Source organism: Haliaeetus albicilla, chromosome 1 (genome assembly GCF_947461875.1).
Source record: "Haliaeetus albicilla chromosome 1, bHalAlb1.1, whole genome shotgun sequence".
Classification (NCBI taxonomy): domain Eukaryota; kingdom Metazoa; phylum Chordata; class Aves; order Accipitriformes; family Accipitridae; genus Haliaeetus; species Haliaeetus albicilla.
In genome coordinates this window covers 84,731,829-84,749,571 of record NC_091483.1, presented here as the reverse complement: position 1 = coordinate 84,749,571, position 17,743 = coordinate 84,731,829, and the positions used below count along the sequence as shown (strand labels likewise).

At 44.2% G+C, this 17,743-nt stretch overlaps 1 protein-coding gene across 3 annotated transcripts in view; it reads left to right on the top strand.

Moving 5' to 3' along the window:
• The window catches only part of ZNF638 (zinc finger protein 638), a 65,246-nt gene that overhangs the window by 12,233 nt on the left and 35,270 nt on the right, over positions 1 to 17,743 (top strand). For all 3 annotated transcript variants that reach the window (XM_069797316.1, XM_069797326.1, XM_069797307.1), the window contains exon 2: positions 11,200 to 12,829. In XM_069797316.1, coding sequence (XP_069653417.1) covers positions 11,200 to 12,829 — 1,630 coding nt within the window. The remainder of the gene's footprint in view (positions 1 to 11,199; positions 12,830 to 17,743) is intronic.

The following is a 17,743-nucleotide window of genomic DNA, read 5'->3' as shown; positions in this document are numbered from 1 at the left end:
CCAATGCCCACTTAGTTCCCGAGCAGTGATTCCCCCCACCCCACACGAGGCCAACTCCCCCCAGTTTATATACTGGGCATGACATCACATGGTATGGAACACCCCTTTGGCCAGTTTGGGTCAGCTACCGTGGCTGTGTCCCCTCCCAGCTTCTTGTGCCCTTCCAGCCTTCTTGCTGGCTGGGCGTGAGAAGCTGAAAAATCCTTGACTTAGTCTAAACACTACTTAGCAAGAACTGCAAACATCAGTGTGTTATCAATATTCTTCTCATACTAAATCCAGAACATTACACCAGCTACTACAAAGAAAATTAATTCTATCCCAGCTGAGACCAGGACAGGCTTCCAAGGTGGCCGTTGCTTGGAGCCTGGCTGGGCACTGGTCTGCCTGGGGGAGGTGGTGAGTATTAATTGCTTTTGCTTTGCTTGGTTTTTTTTTTCCTCTCTTTTCTTCACCTGTAAGATTGTCTTTGCCTTAACCCATGAGTTTTCCCACTTTTGTGCTTCCTTTTTTTCCCCCCATCCTGCTGGCGTGGGGAGTGGGGGTGAGTGAGTGGCTCTATGGGTGTTTGGCTGCTGGCCTGGGTCAACACACCACGGTCCTTTTTGGAGCTCAGTGAGGGGCATGAGGGGGATCGAGATATAATGACAGATTTGATTGGAGTGTGCTAGACTGACCTTACTGCTGTTTAGCTGCTGCTTGGTAGGGCTTTGAAATGGCAGCTTCCAGCCTTTGCTGTTTGCTGTGTTCTTTTGCCTGGGAAACATGATAAAAGTGGTGCTTTGAGCCTAGTCTGGTGTTTGGCTTCTGCATTGCTGTCTTCCCAGTAGTCTGGGAACCATCCCCTGGAGACAAGCGGCAATTACACTTGACGCCTCTTCTCCTCTGGGATGGATCCTGCCAACCTTGTTGCAATGGCCCCTTGGTTTCTTGAACATCCTGGCGTGGTGTGTACTGTGAACCTGGTTTTGATTTTGACTGGTGTCTGTAGTGGTAATAATAGTGCTCTCCTGCCACCAGCGCCTCGCACACGCTGCCATCTTGTCAGACTCTGAATCCACTGATCCACATTCAGATCTTGGTGGATCCTCCGGTAACCACCTGGCTGGGGATGGCAGATAGGAATGTGCCCTGTGGCAGCTGGCTCCTGGGTGGCATGGCGTGTGGGAGAATTTGGGCAGGTGCCTCGAGCCATTTTCACCTCAGATGGCTTGGGATTTTTTGCAGGCATGTAATCCTGCTGAAATGGCAGACCACCTGAAGGGGGGATGCCTTGTCTCTGCCAAAGAGAGAGTGGCTTCCAGTGCTGTGTTGTGACCTGGCCTATGCTTACCAGGCCTGTCTATGTTCAGCACCCTCAAAGGAGCTGGAGGGTCCCCTGGATCTAAGGATAATACAAATGGACACCGTGGCTAAACCAGAGACTCGATGCAGGCATCTCCTGTTGAGGATGAAGTATCACCTGGAGGATGATCTGGTAGACTGCGGTGGCAAGTGGACCACCTTGTCTGTTATCTGAGGGAAGTGGTGGAGGTGACCAACAACCAGGTCTCCAGAGATCTGGAAGATGTCCAGTGCACCCGGACCACGTGGCAGAGGTTAGTATTGAACACAGTGGTGTTGTACAGCAGCGCCCGGATGATGGTGGGCTGGTCAGACCTCAAGGCACCGGCTGTGGAGGAAGAGAATCTCATCCTCCTCACTCCTACAGGCTGCTGTCTCAGCTGTGAAGGTTGCTGCCGCACAGAGTCAGCCTTTCCCAGCTCAGAGGAAAGGGACCTGCAGGCACACACCACATGCCACCCCCTGATTCCATCTGTGTGACCGTGGGGAGCATGTGAGGAAGTGGGTTGGTGTGCTGTCTTGGACCTAGATCCTGCATTTGTCAATTGTGGGAAAGAACAGCTAAAAAGGGTCTATCCAGAAAGATTACTGCTCCGGGGGCTGTCGAGCAATTCCCCAGATGCAGTAGAAGGGCTGAGGATGCCTCTCCTCCTCCTGACCTTGAAGGGACATCTGGTCTGCTATGGCAGGAGTCAGATAATGAATGCTCCAACCAGGAGTAGAGGGGCCCTGTCTCTGGCTAGGCAGAGGAAAGGGACAATGGACTCAACTGGATCGTGTGGATTTGATGGCCCGGCACATCGGACCCATGGGAGCACGAGGATCTGGTGGACTCTGGTGCACAGTGTACCCCAATGCCATCAGGGTACAGGGGTGGAACCCATCTGGATTTTGGGGGTGACTTCACCCTGTAGTAGTCCTATATAGCAGCGCCAAAGTCTGATGGAGTGTGGAGGCTGAAGGAGGACTGTCACGGTCTGAAGGAGGTCATGCTGCTGTGCTGGACATGCCATACTCCAGTGTGGGCAGGAGCCTGAGGCAAGGTGGTGTGGCACAACTGGTGCTGCCCATGCCTATTCCATCCCTTGGGCAGCAGAGTGCAGGGCCCAGGCTGCCTTCATGTGGAGGAGTGTTCCTGCACCTGGAGCTGACTACCCTGGGGTGGAAGGACAGCCCTGCCTTTTGCCATGGACTGATACAGGCAGCACTGGAACAGGGTGAATCCCCTGAACACCCGCCATGCACTGACAACATCTTTGTGTTGGGCACCACAGCGTAGAAAGTGTTTGAGAAAGCAAAAGAAGCCTTCTGAAGGCTGGTTTTGCGTAAACCAAAGCAAGATCAAGGGACCTGCAAAAGAAGTGGAAGGATGGACATCGTCACATCCCTATGGATGTGGTCAAGAATGTAACAGCCATGTCCCCACCAGCTAACAAAAAACAAACAGCAGCTTTTCTAGGCATTGTGGATTTCTGGAGAATGTGTGCTCTGGGTTGCAGTCAGCTTGCGAGTCCTCTCTTGTTGAGTAACCCGAAAGAAGAACTATTTCAAGTGGGGCCTTGCAGCAGGCCTTCAAACAGATCCAACAGGAGATAGTTGGTGCGGTTGCTCTTGGGCCTGGCCGGGCAGGACCAGCTGTGAGGAGCATGCTCTGTGCTGCAGCCAGGGAGCATGGCCTCCCTGGGAGCCTCAGGCAGAAAACCCCTGGGGAGACCGCCTTCAGGCTTTGGGAATATTTCAGTGGATTGCGTTGTGAAGTGGTCCTGGGTCTGGCTGGGAAGGGGTGTGGTGCTGTGTTTTGGCTGTGTGGCTAAACCAGTGGAGGTAAGCACTGATGTTTTGGGTCTTGCTGGGCAGTGCTTGCACAGCATCAAGGCTTTCTTCCCTGGCCCCTCCAAGGAAGCAGACTGGGGCTGGGCAAAAGGCTGGGAGGGGACAGCCACCCCAAACTGGCCAAAGAGCTGTTCCGTAGTGTGTAACGTCATGCTTGGCAATAAAAACTGGGGTAGAGGAAGAAGAAAGGGTGTTTTTTGACTTCCAAGGTTGTGGTTTTTGAGCCTGGCTGAGCATCTGTCTGTCTGTGTGGGAGGTTAGTGATTGCCTTTGCTTTGCCTGTGGTTGTTTCCCCCCTCTTCGGGGGGGGGGGGGGGTGTGTGGTGGTGGTGGTGGTGGTGGTGGGTGGGTGGGTCTAAAGGTCTGTTAGACTGTCTTTATTTTAACCCATGGGTTTTCTTGCTTTTGCGCTTCCTAGTCTCTCCCTGTCCAGCTAGGGTGGGGAGGTGGTGGGGAGTGAGCGAGCAGCTGTGCGAGTGCTTGGCCGCTGGCTGAGGTCAGCCCACCACATAAGTATGTATTATGTTTTGTTTACATTTACAAAATTTCAGCTTCTGTTACTTTTTTTTCTAGGTGCTTTTATATTTGCGATAGCTACCTAATGGTTTCTGTCAGTGTCTTAGTAATGTTTGACAACATTAACTTTATGTTTAGCTCATTTAGTTCACACAGTTGCTCACTTTTTGCATCAGGTTTATGTAATCAGTTCATATACACTCATACATAGAGCTCAATTCTGATTTTTGCTGGAGTTAGCAGTGGTGCAGAACTTGAGGGCAGTTGCTTTGAATTGGAGTGCTCTGACCTGTGGTGGCTGTGTAGTTTTGAAGGTAGGAAATGGTGCAGTTACTCTCTGTCACTGAATTCAGCCTGGGCAGCAAGAACAAGTATTACTGACTGCAAGAAGGGTGAGCATTCAATAGTAGCTTTTGTAGCCAGGCAATGATAAACATCTTGGTTAAGTGCCTTGTAACAGTGGTCTGCTCCAGCTCTAGGACTCCCCCCCCCCCCCCCCCCCCCCCATATTACCAAAGAGGGAAATATAGAGGCAGGAATTAATTACAAATTAACACTTCAGATTTCTGCAGCTCTGTTATTGAATTTGCTCTGTTAGTTGATTTTGCTTTTTGGGAGGTGCTTGTTGGGTATTGATAAGGTGTGTGATAGGATGCACGTAATAAAATTGTATTTGTTTCAAACAGCAGTAGTCTGTTTAATAAGTTTTTGTAGGTTTGAAGGAAAGCAGGGAACAAATCATCTGGTTTGATTTTCAAGCTGTTGTCGTGTAGTTGATTTGGTATTTCTAGGGAAGAAGTTGGACTTGTATCAAACTTTAATTTCTCATATTTGGGATCTGGAGTTTATGCTGCTGCTTTTGCTGTAGTTGGACCAGTAGTGATGGAGGAGTCTGGCTTAGATGCAGTTTATTTAATGCTTAATGTCCTACTGAGCTGGACTTTGAAGGAGATGAAGGTGTTCTGGTAATGGCTTGCCTTAGTTTATTTTCCTTCTGTTGGTGTCTTGCTGCTAACCCGTGCTGTATGCTTCATGTTCAGATTGCGTGAAGTAGGTATTGTTTTGTACTGGCTCTGGCTGGGATGGAGTTAACTCCCTTCACTAAACCAGTGCTGGTCACACACCAGTATTTTGGCTGCTGCTGGCCAGTGCTTGCCCAGTGTCCAGGCTGCTGCTTTTTTCTGTTCTGCCCCCTGCACTCCTGAGTGTAGGCTGGGATGGGCACAGCTGGGACAGCCGACCCGAACTGGCCAAAGAGATGTTCCATACCATGTAATGTCAGGCTTAGCACTATAAATGGTGTGGAGGAAGAAAGAGGAGGCTTTTGGCTTCAAAGGTGGCTGTTGCCTGGTCTGCCTGCAGGAGGTGGTGAGTGATAGCCTTTGCTTGGCTTCCCCCATTTCATACCATCTCTATCTCATCCCATGAGCTTTATCACTTTTCCTCTCCCTATTCCGCTGAGGAGGGGGGGTGTGAGTGAGTGGCTGGGTGGGTGCTTGGCTGCTGGCTGGGGTCAGCCCTCTGCACGTTTAAAGGCACATTGCTGTCAGTGCAAACAGTGTGATCCTTCTGGGGTTCCTGGGCTTGCCATTGCTGTCTTTTTGATTGATTTTTGTGCTGCACTGCTGACTTAAAGGTGTTTCTGTTCTTGATAGACTGCTGACCACTGAAATGGTACCGCTTTGTGATGTAGGTACCATTTTTTTGACCTTCGACATAAAAAGCTTGAACTCAGCGGTATTGCTGGTCAGTGCTGCATTTCCCTTTTTCCACTTGCAGGACTTCTTGTATTTGCTTCAGATCTGCTAGTACCCGCTGCTTTTGACAGTCACTTCCTGTAACTGTAAGAGAGAGGAGTTTTCTACATATTTTTGTTGGCTTGCCTCCAGATTGGTTTAGCGAATTGTCCGCTTTGTTGGTTAGGTGGCTTTAGCCTTGCACAAAGACTCTGCAAGCCAGCTACAGAGAGTTCAAAAATGCAAAACAATTATTTATTGCTAAACATCCACTGAGGCTGGTGGGATTTAGCAGGCTGCTAGTCTAAGCATTAGCATGCTTGCAGCCTGCAGTAGGACAGCCAAAGGATGTTTGCTGACCAGACGGGCATCGGGAAGAGAAGACCTTGCTGCTCCCTGAAATGGCTCCTTGGTGTTGTTAGGTTGCTGTCATTCACTGATGTCATCCATCCGTCAACACTGCCTCCCTGTTTTTTTTTTCTTTAGGATTTTTTTTACTATTCTCAGTTGGTGTTTTTCGTATTGAATCCTTGAGTTGCAAATGGCACCTGTCTGTCTCTGCCTGTAATCCCCCCTCCCCCCCTTTGCCTTTTTTTAAACTCTCTCTACAGATTTCATCAGAAGTCTTTCCTACAGCTCTAACAGTTTTCTCAGCAGCCTGGCCAAGGTTATGCAGCTGGGCTGCACCAGAGGTGGACCTTGGATCCTTGAAACACAGGCAGCTGGACCTCTGGGGAGGGAGGAAGGTTAGAGGGAGAGAGGGTGTTGTGGTTTAACCCAGCCAGCAGCTCAGCACCATGCAGCTGCTTACTCACTCCACCTCAGCCAGTGGGATGGGGGAGAGAATCGGGGAAAAAAACCCCCAAAAATCGTGGATTGAGGTGAGAACAGCTTAATAGAGCAGAAAGGAAGAAAATAACAATAATAATAGTAGAATCGGAATATACAAAACAAGTGATCCACAGTGCAATTGCTCACCAGTCACTGACCGATGCCCAGTTAGTTCCTGAGCAGTGATCCACCCGCCCAGGCCAACTGCCCCCAGTTTATATACTGGGCATGACATCACATGGTATGGAATACTTATTTGGCCAGTTTGGGTCAGCTGCCCTGGCTGTGTCCCCTCCCAACTTCTTGTGTCCCTCCAGCTTTCTTGCTGGCTGGGCGTGAGAAGCTGAAAAATCCTTGACTTAGTCTAAACACTACTTAGCAAGAACTGCAAACATCAGTGTGTTATCAACATTCTTCTCATACTAAATTCAGAACATAACACTATACCAGCTACTAGAAAGAAAATTAACTCTGTCCCAGCTGAGACCAGGACAGTGTCCACCCCTTATTCTATACTGTTTACATCATGCTCAGGTCCCGTACCTTCCAATACATCCTAATTAATCACCATTACCTTTCCTGTTGAGAGATATCATTCCCTTAGTCTACAGGCCATCTCTATAAAATGTCTGTTGAGTTCATTTATTCCCCAACTTTGGGCTCCATCTGTCATACCAGTCTTTGTGGGCAGGAGGGATGGTGCAAAGTCCACTCAGCCGTTGGCAGATCAGGGTTGGGCTTTGGTGTGGTGCGGCGGGCCGGTGACATTGGGCGCAGCAGGAGGATGGTGTGCAATGTTGGATTGTTGCATGCTGAAGTCAGTTTGGTTCCATCACTACTGCACTTTGCTCAATTTTATCAAAGTTCATTCTTGCTTGATCTAAGTGATTCTTAACTGTAATGCCATTGATAGAGCATATAACAATTATAGTAATGATGACATACAGTGGCAGGGTTATATAGCAATTAACATCATACAATTCAATTCATTGGCTAGTCTCACCTAAAATCAAACCCCCTTGAGGCACACATTGGACTTCCCCATCCTTCTGCATCATCCACCAAGAGCACCCAGGTCCTTGAACAAAAGCAATCCCTTGAATGGGTTTACCTTTGCCTGAGGCAGGGGTAACCCAGATCGTCTTCCCTAACTTATTTTTTATGTGCACTACAGGGACTACCTTTTCCAGGAGTCAGGTGAGGATAATGGTCTTTGGGGAATTCCACCTATTTTTCATTCACTTAAGATGAAGCATCAGCAATGTGCTTGGTCACTGCTGTAAGACTAGTCAGGATGTCACTGCACCAGAAAAAGCAGTGTAGAGGATCACAGACACACCCCAAACAAAGCTTCTTCTGAAGAGGAAGGTGAGAGTCTAGCCTTAAAAGTCCAGACCATTGTTTCCTTAGTCTTGGCATCACTTTATCTTTCAACTGTCATTTCCAGCATTTCTTTTGAAAAGGTCATTCATGAGACTCAGCTGATTAAGGCTTCATTGCACCCTCTTTGTTGTACAACACTTGACTGGATGTCGGAAGAGGATCCGAGCATAGAGGATTTGAGCATACGACTTCCCCAGGGGAGGAATGCAGTTTAACTGTTTGGCCTCTACTCCCTTCAATTTCAGATGTAGATAGGGCCAGGTGATGAGGAAACTAATGTCTTAGATGTGCTCAAATATATTTGCATTTTTGTGGGTCTGAGTAGAGTCCTCAATGTTTCACTGCAGATGGGTTTCAGAGTCATTAAGGGCTGTACAGCACAAATATAGATGACACTTAAAACCTTGCTTTAATGTTACTTTGTACTTCTGTTTTGAATTCTTTCATGAACTAGCCTTTTGATCACAGAAATCACAAAACTGTCTTTTGTATTTCTTCAATTATTAATATTGATGGAGAACCTAACAGTTTTAGTTTGAGAGAGAAATTCTTAGTATCTGTTCTCTTATTTTCCTGTCCCAGGAAGGTAGTTTTAAATGCTAGTGCCATGTCTCTTCTGCTTACCTGAAGAGACTGGTTTTGATGTGTGTCTTTCAACACCGCAGTGGCTGAGAAAGTGGCTTTCGTGGTCCTATTTGTTAAGGAGCATCTACTTCTGAGGCTGTTTGTTTTTTAACATTTTTGGGGCATAAGTTAGCAGGCCCAGTATTACCATGTCCTGAACAGATGGCAGCATTTTGTTTGTCTATTCTGAGAAAAGTCTCTATTTTGCTTAATTAACATCTTGGGTAAAATGATGTTACAAACTTTGGATTTAGGAGAAAGTACATTAACTTGTAGCATGGTCTGTAGCATCAGGTATTGGTTACTGTTGAACACAGGATATTGGACCTCTGTCCTTTATGTTTTTAGTATCCGAAATGGAAGATGTTTTTTTCCTCGTTTTGGAGTACTGTTGCTAAAACTGTTGTGGTTTAGCCCTAGCTGGCAACTAAGCCCCGCACTGCCACTCGCTCACTCCCCACCAGCGGGATGGGGGAGAGAATCGGAAGAGTAAAAGTGAGAAAACTTATGCGCTGAGATAAAGACAGTTTAATAGGTAAAGCAAAACAAGGAATTAATTCCCTGCTTCCCACTGGCAGGCAGGTTTTCAGCTATCTCCAGGAAAACGGCTCCATCACGCATAGCGGTGACTTGGGAAGACAAACGCCACCACTCCGAACGTCCACCCCCTTCCTTCTTCTTCCCCCAGCTTTCTATGCTGAGCATGACATCCTGTGGTCTGGGATATCCCTTGGGTCAGTTTGGGTCAGCTGTCCCAGCTGTGTCCCCCCCCAGCTTCTTGTGCCACCCCAGCCTCCTCACTGGTGGGGTGGGGTGGGATGAGGAGCAGAAAAGGCCTTGACTCTGTGTGAGCACTGCTCAGCAACAACTAAAAGAGCTGCGTGTTATCAACATTATTCTCATCCTAAATCCAAAACACAACACTGTACCAGCAACTGTGAAAAAAATTAACTCTATCCCAGCTGAAACTAGCACACTCCTGAACAGATCCCCAGGGAGAGTCCTAATCCACTGAATTAAGGCGCAGTTTGCAAACCAACATGCTTATTTTTAAAATGTGCTCTACTTATATATTCGTACTTGTTATGGGTGGCTTTGATACTGTTCTATCTCCAGCTACTTTCCAAACTAATGTGCTGAGAGGTTTTTTTGCCCTCCAGTAATGAGAGTTCCAGAGAACAGCAAAACTGAAAGGCAAGAGAATACTTTGTGGATGTTTGCTTATTAGTCTATTTTGAAACTGTCTTGAACAAATTTGGCCTGACATGCAGTTACTGTTTAAACATGATTTAATTTGTTGAGGGAGGAGGGATATTGGGTAAGGAGTCTTGGATGAGAGGCCAGAGTTCCGGGATTGTTGTCTGGTGGGAATCTTTTCTTTATTATTGCTTCCTATGTTTTTGTAATGGAGAAGAGATATGATTAATGCTTCTGTAGCTACTATTTCTCCTTGGCCTGACTTCAGTTTGTACTTAATTAAAATCAAATAATTGCTAATAGAACTTAAAAAGAATGCTTAACATACAGATAGTAACAAGTTACAGGAATTAAGCTGTAAAATCTGACTCTCCTGCAGATTGTACATGGTTCACCTCTCTCAAGCTGTAGCTGTGTGTAATTTTTATTTTTGGAGTTGCAGTTCTCAAGCTTCAGAACTTCAATGCTTAGAGATGAGAAACATGAGAGAGGCACCTCCATTTACTTGGAAAAACTTTTGTTTGGAGATTTGAAAACAAAACCTGTGATGGAGTTAGTGTTGGTGAGACAAGAACCTCAACACTGCAGAAATACAGCATGCAAGTTCAGAAACAACTAGGAATGTCTGCAAGCCCTATTATAGTTACGCTTAGTGAAAATCTGCTAGTAAAACACATTCAAACCTAATGTATTGCTACAAGAAGAATGAAAACAGCAGGTTATCCAGTTTCGGGAGACAGCAGATTGACGAGGGAGTGCAGTGAGGACTTCTTGGGATCCTTGTGACTGTGCTGATTCTGCGTTTTTGGAGTGCAGGCAGAACTGGGCAGATGAGGCACCTTGCTTTGAGTATGCTACAAGAACGCATTTCCAGAACACTGTGGTATTTCATTTTTCGTTAGGGTGAGCATCACTTTGTCTTATTCTACCTGTATTTCTACATTCTTTTACTACCTTATAGGATTGAGTTCTCAGTGGTTTCAGCTGAAATAAAAGATGGCAGTTTTCACTGCCGTTGTGCTTTTTTTTTTATGCTTGTATGTAGATGGTTTCAGTTTCTGTGTATGATTTTACATGTTCTGGTTAAAGTTGTTTCAATATAAGGTCTTGCCTTTAACATCTGGGAAATGGAAATTTTCTAGCCACAGAATTCAAATGTTGTCACACCCTTTGAATACTTTAAGGGTACAGTAGTTTACCCATGAGAGTGGTCATGGGAGTGTCCCTCCTGAAAACTGTTTTGCTGTCTTCAGATCAATTCCACAGTGCCTTGACATCCAAGTTGTATCTGTTTTGAATTCTCTACATAATGGTTTCACTTAAAATTCATGCCTCATGAACATTTGGGGAGGGTTTTAATACTTTGGCTTATTGCTCATAAAATAGCTCTAATTGTAAATAAATCCAAACTATGTTGTCATTAAGAACTGAAATACCACATTTTAAAAAATGCTGTTCAAAGAGTGTCATCACTAGGTGTGTTATCTGTGACATTGAACTTGTTGAGTAAAGCTCATTTACTTAGTTATCTGTTATCTATTCACTGCATATTAAGATTTTATGCAGTGAAAGAAAATGCTTTTGTGCAACAAAATTCTGAATTCAAAAGTACCACTTAAACTGTCACTAAAATACTGTTTTGTGACTTCAGTTGTTTTTCTCACTGGTTATAGAATCCACTGCGTAAAGTAGGTGAAAAGATAAAATAATCTAATACTTGTCTTTTAACTTTCAGCTTTGTGTTATTCTTGGAAAGTTTCGCACCACTTGTGAATTCCTTGAACCTTGGCATTGCAAGCCCACTTCTGTTGGGCCCTCCTCCTTTACAGCTTGCACAAATTAAGACACAGTTGGCTCTTCAGCAATTGACCTCAGTTGCTACCAACAGTTCTGCACCTCCTTATGCTTGGTTAAATCAGGCATTTCTGAAAAGCACAATGTTTAGCCCTAGAGGAACTTTACCTCAGAGGCCGAGAGGACCTAACCCATCTGGCACAAAGCCTCCAGGATCCTTTAGGGGAGGAGGTGCAGCAGGTCTTCAGAGAAAGCCTGCACCTGGAACACCTCAAGGAATGTCACAAAGATTTTCAGGACAGGAAACGTTTCAGTGGACGGGTTCACAGAGGATAAACGTTCGGGTAACTCTGCACAGGCCTGATCCGAGGAAGGTAAAAGAGAAGACAAACCTACACCAGGAACAGAAGGGAGAGCCTCGCACAAGTCACTGGGATAGTAGCCCGTGCACAGCTGGGACAACTGGTCAAAAGCCATCTGCTTCGGCACAGATCTCAGAGCAGAATTCAAATGCCCAGAACCGCTACACACCAGAAAGCGCTTCCAGTATCTTAGCGAGTTTTGGGCTGTCTAATGAAGATTTGGAGGAACTCAGTCGCTATCCAGATGATCAGTTAACGCCTGAAAACATGCCGCTAATCTTGAGAGAGATACGGATTCGTAAGATGGGTCAATCTCTGTCTGGTTTACATACTCAGAGCCGAGGAGAAGAAACGATTGGTGGTACGAGTAGTGCAGCAGTCAAGAGTAAAGTGATTGATTATGGGCATGCAAGCAAATACGGTTACACTGAAGATCCTCTTGAAGTGCATGCTTATAATCCTGAAGTGCTGACTGAAGATCCTCTCAAAGCACGTGTCTATAATCCTGAAGCATCGAGTGGAGAGAACAGGGAAGACTTCCAACGAGAGCAGAATATGTCAATGAGTGTCCCACCGTCTAGCGTGACGTGTAATCCAGTGTTTCCAGTTGAAGATACAATAAAACCGACGGGGTTCCAGAATGATTCCTCAAATACTCAGTCGTTTTTTCCAGCTGAGACTACGGGAAAGGTGTCCGGATTGTGTGTAACACCCACTGGACTCCCTGTGGTGAAACCTGTATCCCAGCCTGCAATACAGCCTGCAATACCGCCTGTCCTGCCACTTATGATGCCACCTATAATGCCACCCTTGGCACAGCCCATAATGCCACCTGTCATGCCACCTCTTGTCCAGCAGTCTATCACCCAGCACGTAATGCCACCGATGACCCACCCACCCTTTTCAGCTGGACTTCTTGCAGCTATAAGCCGTCATGAAAGAGCTCAGCATGAATCTGGGACGAGCCAGTCTAATGCCCAGAGCAGCTCGGGAGCAGGACAGAAGACCTTCCAGACACAGGCTGAGGGGCCAATTAAATCTCCTTTTGGTATTGTGAAAGCATCATGGCTTCCAGTGTTTCCACAGTCTGATGCCCAGAAGATAAAAAGATTGCCCACTCCATCAATGATGAATGACTACTATGCTACATCTCCAAGAATATTTCCACATATGTGTTCTCTGTGTAACATTGAATGCACTCATATGAAGGTGAGTGTCTTTCAAAGATTATTGCATAAACTTGTACTCGGCATCTTACCTGCTGCACTGTTTATGAACTAATTTTTTACTGCGCATTAAATGAATTGTGATGCTGTTCGCCAGTTTGAGTGCTTACATGCAAATTTCAAAATACTAGAAACTGTGCTAGTAAATTATTGTAACTGCTGCACAGCGTGTTCTGTTCCAAATTGCATTTCAAAGTTGCCATGCACATTGATTTTTTTAAATTTTTTTTTAATATTAAAAATTATTTATGTCTTCTGCAGTGGGTTTCAAATGACAAAACAAAGCCTTTATCAGTGGAGTAAAATACTAATGTAATCTGGGTGATTAAAATGTGTGCAAAAATTGTGTGCTGAATCTCGGTAGGGTAGATGAGATGTTCATGTATTCAGCCCTGCAAAGTCTGCATTAAAACAAAGCAGCCTATTTATCTGTGAAAATTTAATCTTTCAAACATGGTCTGTGTGACATTGACTGTTCCAGAGACTGAAGACTAGCTCTGAGGGACACACAAAATGCTTTCTTTCATCTGACTGAGCTTTCAGCTATGAAGCAAATAACAGTTTCAGCTCTTGAAGGAAGAAAAGGAAGGAACTGGGGAATACTGGGAGAGAGAAAAGCATTCTGAAAGCTGTGGATTTTTCTTGAAAGACCTAGGCTTAATATGTCAAAACCACAGGTGAATGTAATTTAAAAAATTGAATAATTTGTTATTAGTTTCATGTGTTTAAATTTTAAATAGTCCTCAACAAATGTGTGGAAAGCCCGTGGGGGAGTACTTTTTTTGCAATTTGGCAGAATCATGCAAGATTGCTAGGCATTATTTGTGCTGTGTATTAAAAAAGCTGAATGAATAGTGAAGATGGTGACAGCTGCATTAGGGGCTTCAGAGTAAAAATAAATTTTCAAGTACTTTTACACTGGAAGCACTGAAGGCCAGGGAGAGGTGCAGCTGTTTGGGCAGACTTGAAAATTTAAAGGGAAGTCTGATTTAAAATAAAAATGTGTAAAATTGAACAGGGCAACAAATTTTGGTTTGTGTTAATAAATGGATGAAGCATTTTGGAAAAGTGTAATCTGTTTAAGTGTGACTTATTCAGTAGCCTGCTTACTGGTGCTTTCTAAAATGAAGCAAATGTTATTACTAAAAATACTTCTTGACAAATTAGCTATGAAGTTTTCTGGGGAGATTAAAGGTTGTAACTTCTTGTCCTAATGGCACTACAGTGTAGCATGTGTTCTCCAGTCATCCTGATCTGACTGCAGCTACACAACCTTTTCTCCCTGTCATGGCTGCTTCTAGCTCTGGCATATATTAACTTTATTTTGTATAGTGTTTTTTTTTCTTTATGTACACCTGCTGCTGCGTAGGCAGCTCAGACTATTTTGAGATCTCCTTGGGCAAGTCATGTTTTGACAACAGTGTTGCAAAATAACCGGAAGAGTCAGGTTTTTTTTCTTACTGCAAAAAATAAAAGTTTGTTCAAGAAATGTTAGTCTTGTGTATTTGTGAATTCTAAAGCATGAAGAATTCCTTTCAGTTTTACAGTTTGGTTTTACAAATAACGTTGTTTTCTTTGTCTCAGTTGCATGGTTAAAGATGACCTAGGCATTCAGTTTTTTGTCTTTAAAGTTGTGCTAAGTGTTACAGAGGAAGCATATGAAACGGCACCTTCAAACTGAAAGAGAAGTGATGGGGAAATGGTATAGTAGAAATGGATAGTCATGTGCGGTATGACTTGCACCAGGGAATGGGTGTTTCATACAGAGCATAGATTGTTTGCCACAATGTTGTGAAATCTTAGTTGAAAAATAACTGAAAAAGTTCATGGAAGAAAATCCTTCAGAGACTGTGGGAAAGACCGTCTGATGGCTCAAGAAGTCCTTGATGAGCACATAGCTGGAGGCTGGAGGTGTATTCTGGGGAAGAAGCTCTGTTTTGTTATTTACCTCCCTAGCCACCCTCTGTTGCATGCCACGGCAGAAGAGATGCTAGGTAAGCTAGATGGACCTTTGTCTCCCCAGCACACCTGTAAGATGAACTCGATCTTCAGAGCTGTTTTTAGGTCAACGTGATTAGACACGATGATTTCTGGTGTGTAGTACCAAGTTGTAACAAGCAGTTTAAGAATGCTGTGTTACAAAGAGATGTCTTTGTAATGTGGCAAATTGGAAAGAAAATAGGCAAGCAAAGCAGATAACGTGAAACAAGAATGGATGAAGATGATGAAAGAGACCGAATGAGGAAAACCTTCTCTTTATCCAATGCTTTTGAAGATACTGGATATCTGAAAAACAAAGTTTCAATAATGTTAAAATGGTGGATTTCAAGTTCAGATTATTCATGGCGGGGAGCTGTCTTTTTAAGAGATTTTTTTAATCCAGTCTTGTACTGAAGTAGAAGCTCATCTAGGATTCATTTTGTTGAAGCAGAATCTGCATTGCCTATTGGAAGAGAATTCAAGTGTGTTATCTAGCATTAGTTTATTAAAATGGCAAGATTATGGCTGGATGTGAGACACAACTCCTGCTCCTGGAGAGTCAGTCTGCCTTTGAAGCTACAGTTGCTGTTAGTGGCTAAAACTTTGTATTTGTATCATCTGAACTGCATCCCCCTTGTTCTTTCAATTTGGCTGTCCCATAAACACAGTGAAACCTTTGCTGAGTTTTGGCTTGGAGTGAGAAATGCTTCTGCTGTTCCCCTAAGCATCCGATCAGTTCTCCCCATAGATCTCTCTTCTTAAGTATCTAACTTGCTTAATTAATGAGGTCTGATGAAATCAAAGCTGAAGATGGCCTTGAGATGTCTGCAATATACCAAAAGTTCTGTTTTGTCATACAGCTAAGCAAGTAAATGTATTTTCTAGTTCTGTAATCTGAAAAGAATCCTGAACACCTCTTCTACACAACTATTTATATATATTTGAAGGTTGTTTTTTTGCTAATACACTGTTCAGAAGTCAAGAGTTAAAATATCTTCCATCTGCATGGCATAGCTATTGTAGATCTGTCCATGAAAAAAATATTTTTTTTTAAGCTTTGAAACTTTTCTCTAAGGCATATGGATAATCCTCATGTGCAGTGATACATGGCAGGTCAGCAGCTGCATGATAAGCTGCCTAGAGTCCAGGGCTGAATGTGAAGAATACTTCAGCTGTTTCATGCAATAGACTTTGGAAAGACTGTTCAGCATTTCTTTTCCTACCAAAACTGTTCACTGGATCTTTAGCAATAGGTGGTGGGATCCTCAATTATTTGACGATGCCTTCAGCCACCTCAGTTGGGTCTTGCTGAGATACTTGTTCAGAGGTGAACTGGGAGAAGTCCTGCCTTTTGAATCAACGGTGCAACTTCATACTTGGCTATCTGTGGTCCTTCAGTGAGGTATCAGCTCTCTAACAGACTATTTAGCTTTCTAAAATACTGTGGGTTTGTGCTAAATTAGGATTACCATGGACTTGAAAGCTAGTTGTTAACTGGAGTGGCATCAGAAATGTGTAAGATTTTTCCTTGTTTTTATCTTGTGTTAGGAAGGTTTTTGTGGTGTTGTTGGAGATGGCTGTACACAATACTGTGTTATAAGAAAAGGTATACTCAAGAAAGGTGGGCTTTTTGAGCTTTAAAACATTAATTTGGAAAATTAATTGACGCTAAGGTGACTTGCTGATCTAGAAGGTGTTCGCAAAAATTTGCACGTTTGTGTCCTGCAACATTTTTTCATGGAGGAGTGCCCTTTTTTGCCCTTGGTTAGATGGAATCCTCCCTCAGTGTTGTCTTCTTTCAAATACATTTACAAAACCCCCAACATATTGAAACATTTTATGAATGCTTCACAGAGCAGCTTCATTTCAACTTGAAACAGTGCATGTATTGGAATAATAAAGTGTGATTTCTCTGTCTTCAAACACATGTCACTTTTGGAACAAAGTAGATTTGCAATATTGCCAGCATGAGGGATCGTATTTACCGTGTATTACAATTTTTGTTTGCTAGCTTAAATAGATTTAAAGTGAGGGTGATTTCTTCTTCTTGGGCTTTAAATTGTTGGAAGTCATGGAGACTCATTGCACTTACGATTCCTTTGCTGAAGTAAGGGGACAAAATGGGGTGTACTCCATTTTATTCCTAGTTTTTCTACAGAATACCTTGCTGTGAAACTAGCACAAGCAAGTGCAGGTACTATCCCTGTGTATTACTATCTTACTGTTGGCAGAAGACGTGAGTTTGGGGACTGGAGACACTACGCTCTGCCAGCTTCTGCTTCAGGACCTTTTTGGTGATGATCCACAAGTAAGAGGAGATTTACCAGTGGCACAGAATTCGATAAATTGGATGTCGGGTTGTGCAGCAGCAGTGCTGCTGCTCTAAGAAACTGGCTGCAAGTTCTTACTCTTAGCAGGATGTGATGGAGTGCTTGTGCTGGGAAGGGATCCTGTCCTTTGCGGGGAAGGATCTGCCTCTGGGGTCAGACTTGCCAGAGGGAGTGGAATGTTTCTGAAGACGGAGAAGGGCAAGGAATTAATCAAAGAGGAGGAATATACATAAATTGAGAGTCCTGTAATTCTATGAAATGCAAGAGGGCATTGGCATAATGAAGACTTGAAGAAGAGAAGAACGTTGTGTTTGTTAGGGAGGAGAATATCTCTTTGTAGGCCTGCCAGTCTCGTTAGTGCTTGTTGGACGGGTAGCTAAAGTCACTTGGAAGCAAAATGGCCTCCCTCGGCCCTTGCAGACACTGTGTGCACTTTCTTCGTTTGGGACCACGAAGTGGGATACTTGAAGCCCAATTTCCTTTCATTTTTCACAAGCTAATTTGTTTTAGCCCTTGAAGAATAGTTTTTATTTTTCCTGTCTAACTTTAAGACTCCAGAAAAATTGCATTCTTAAGAATGGGATTGC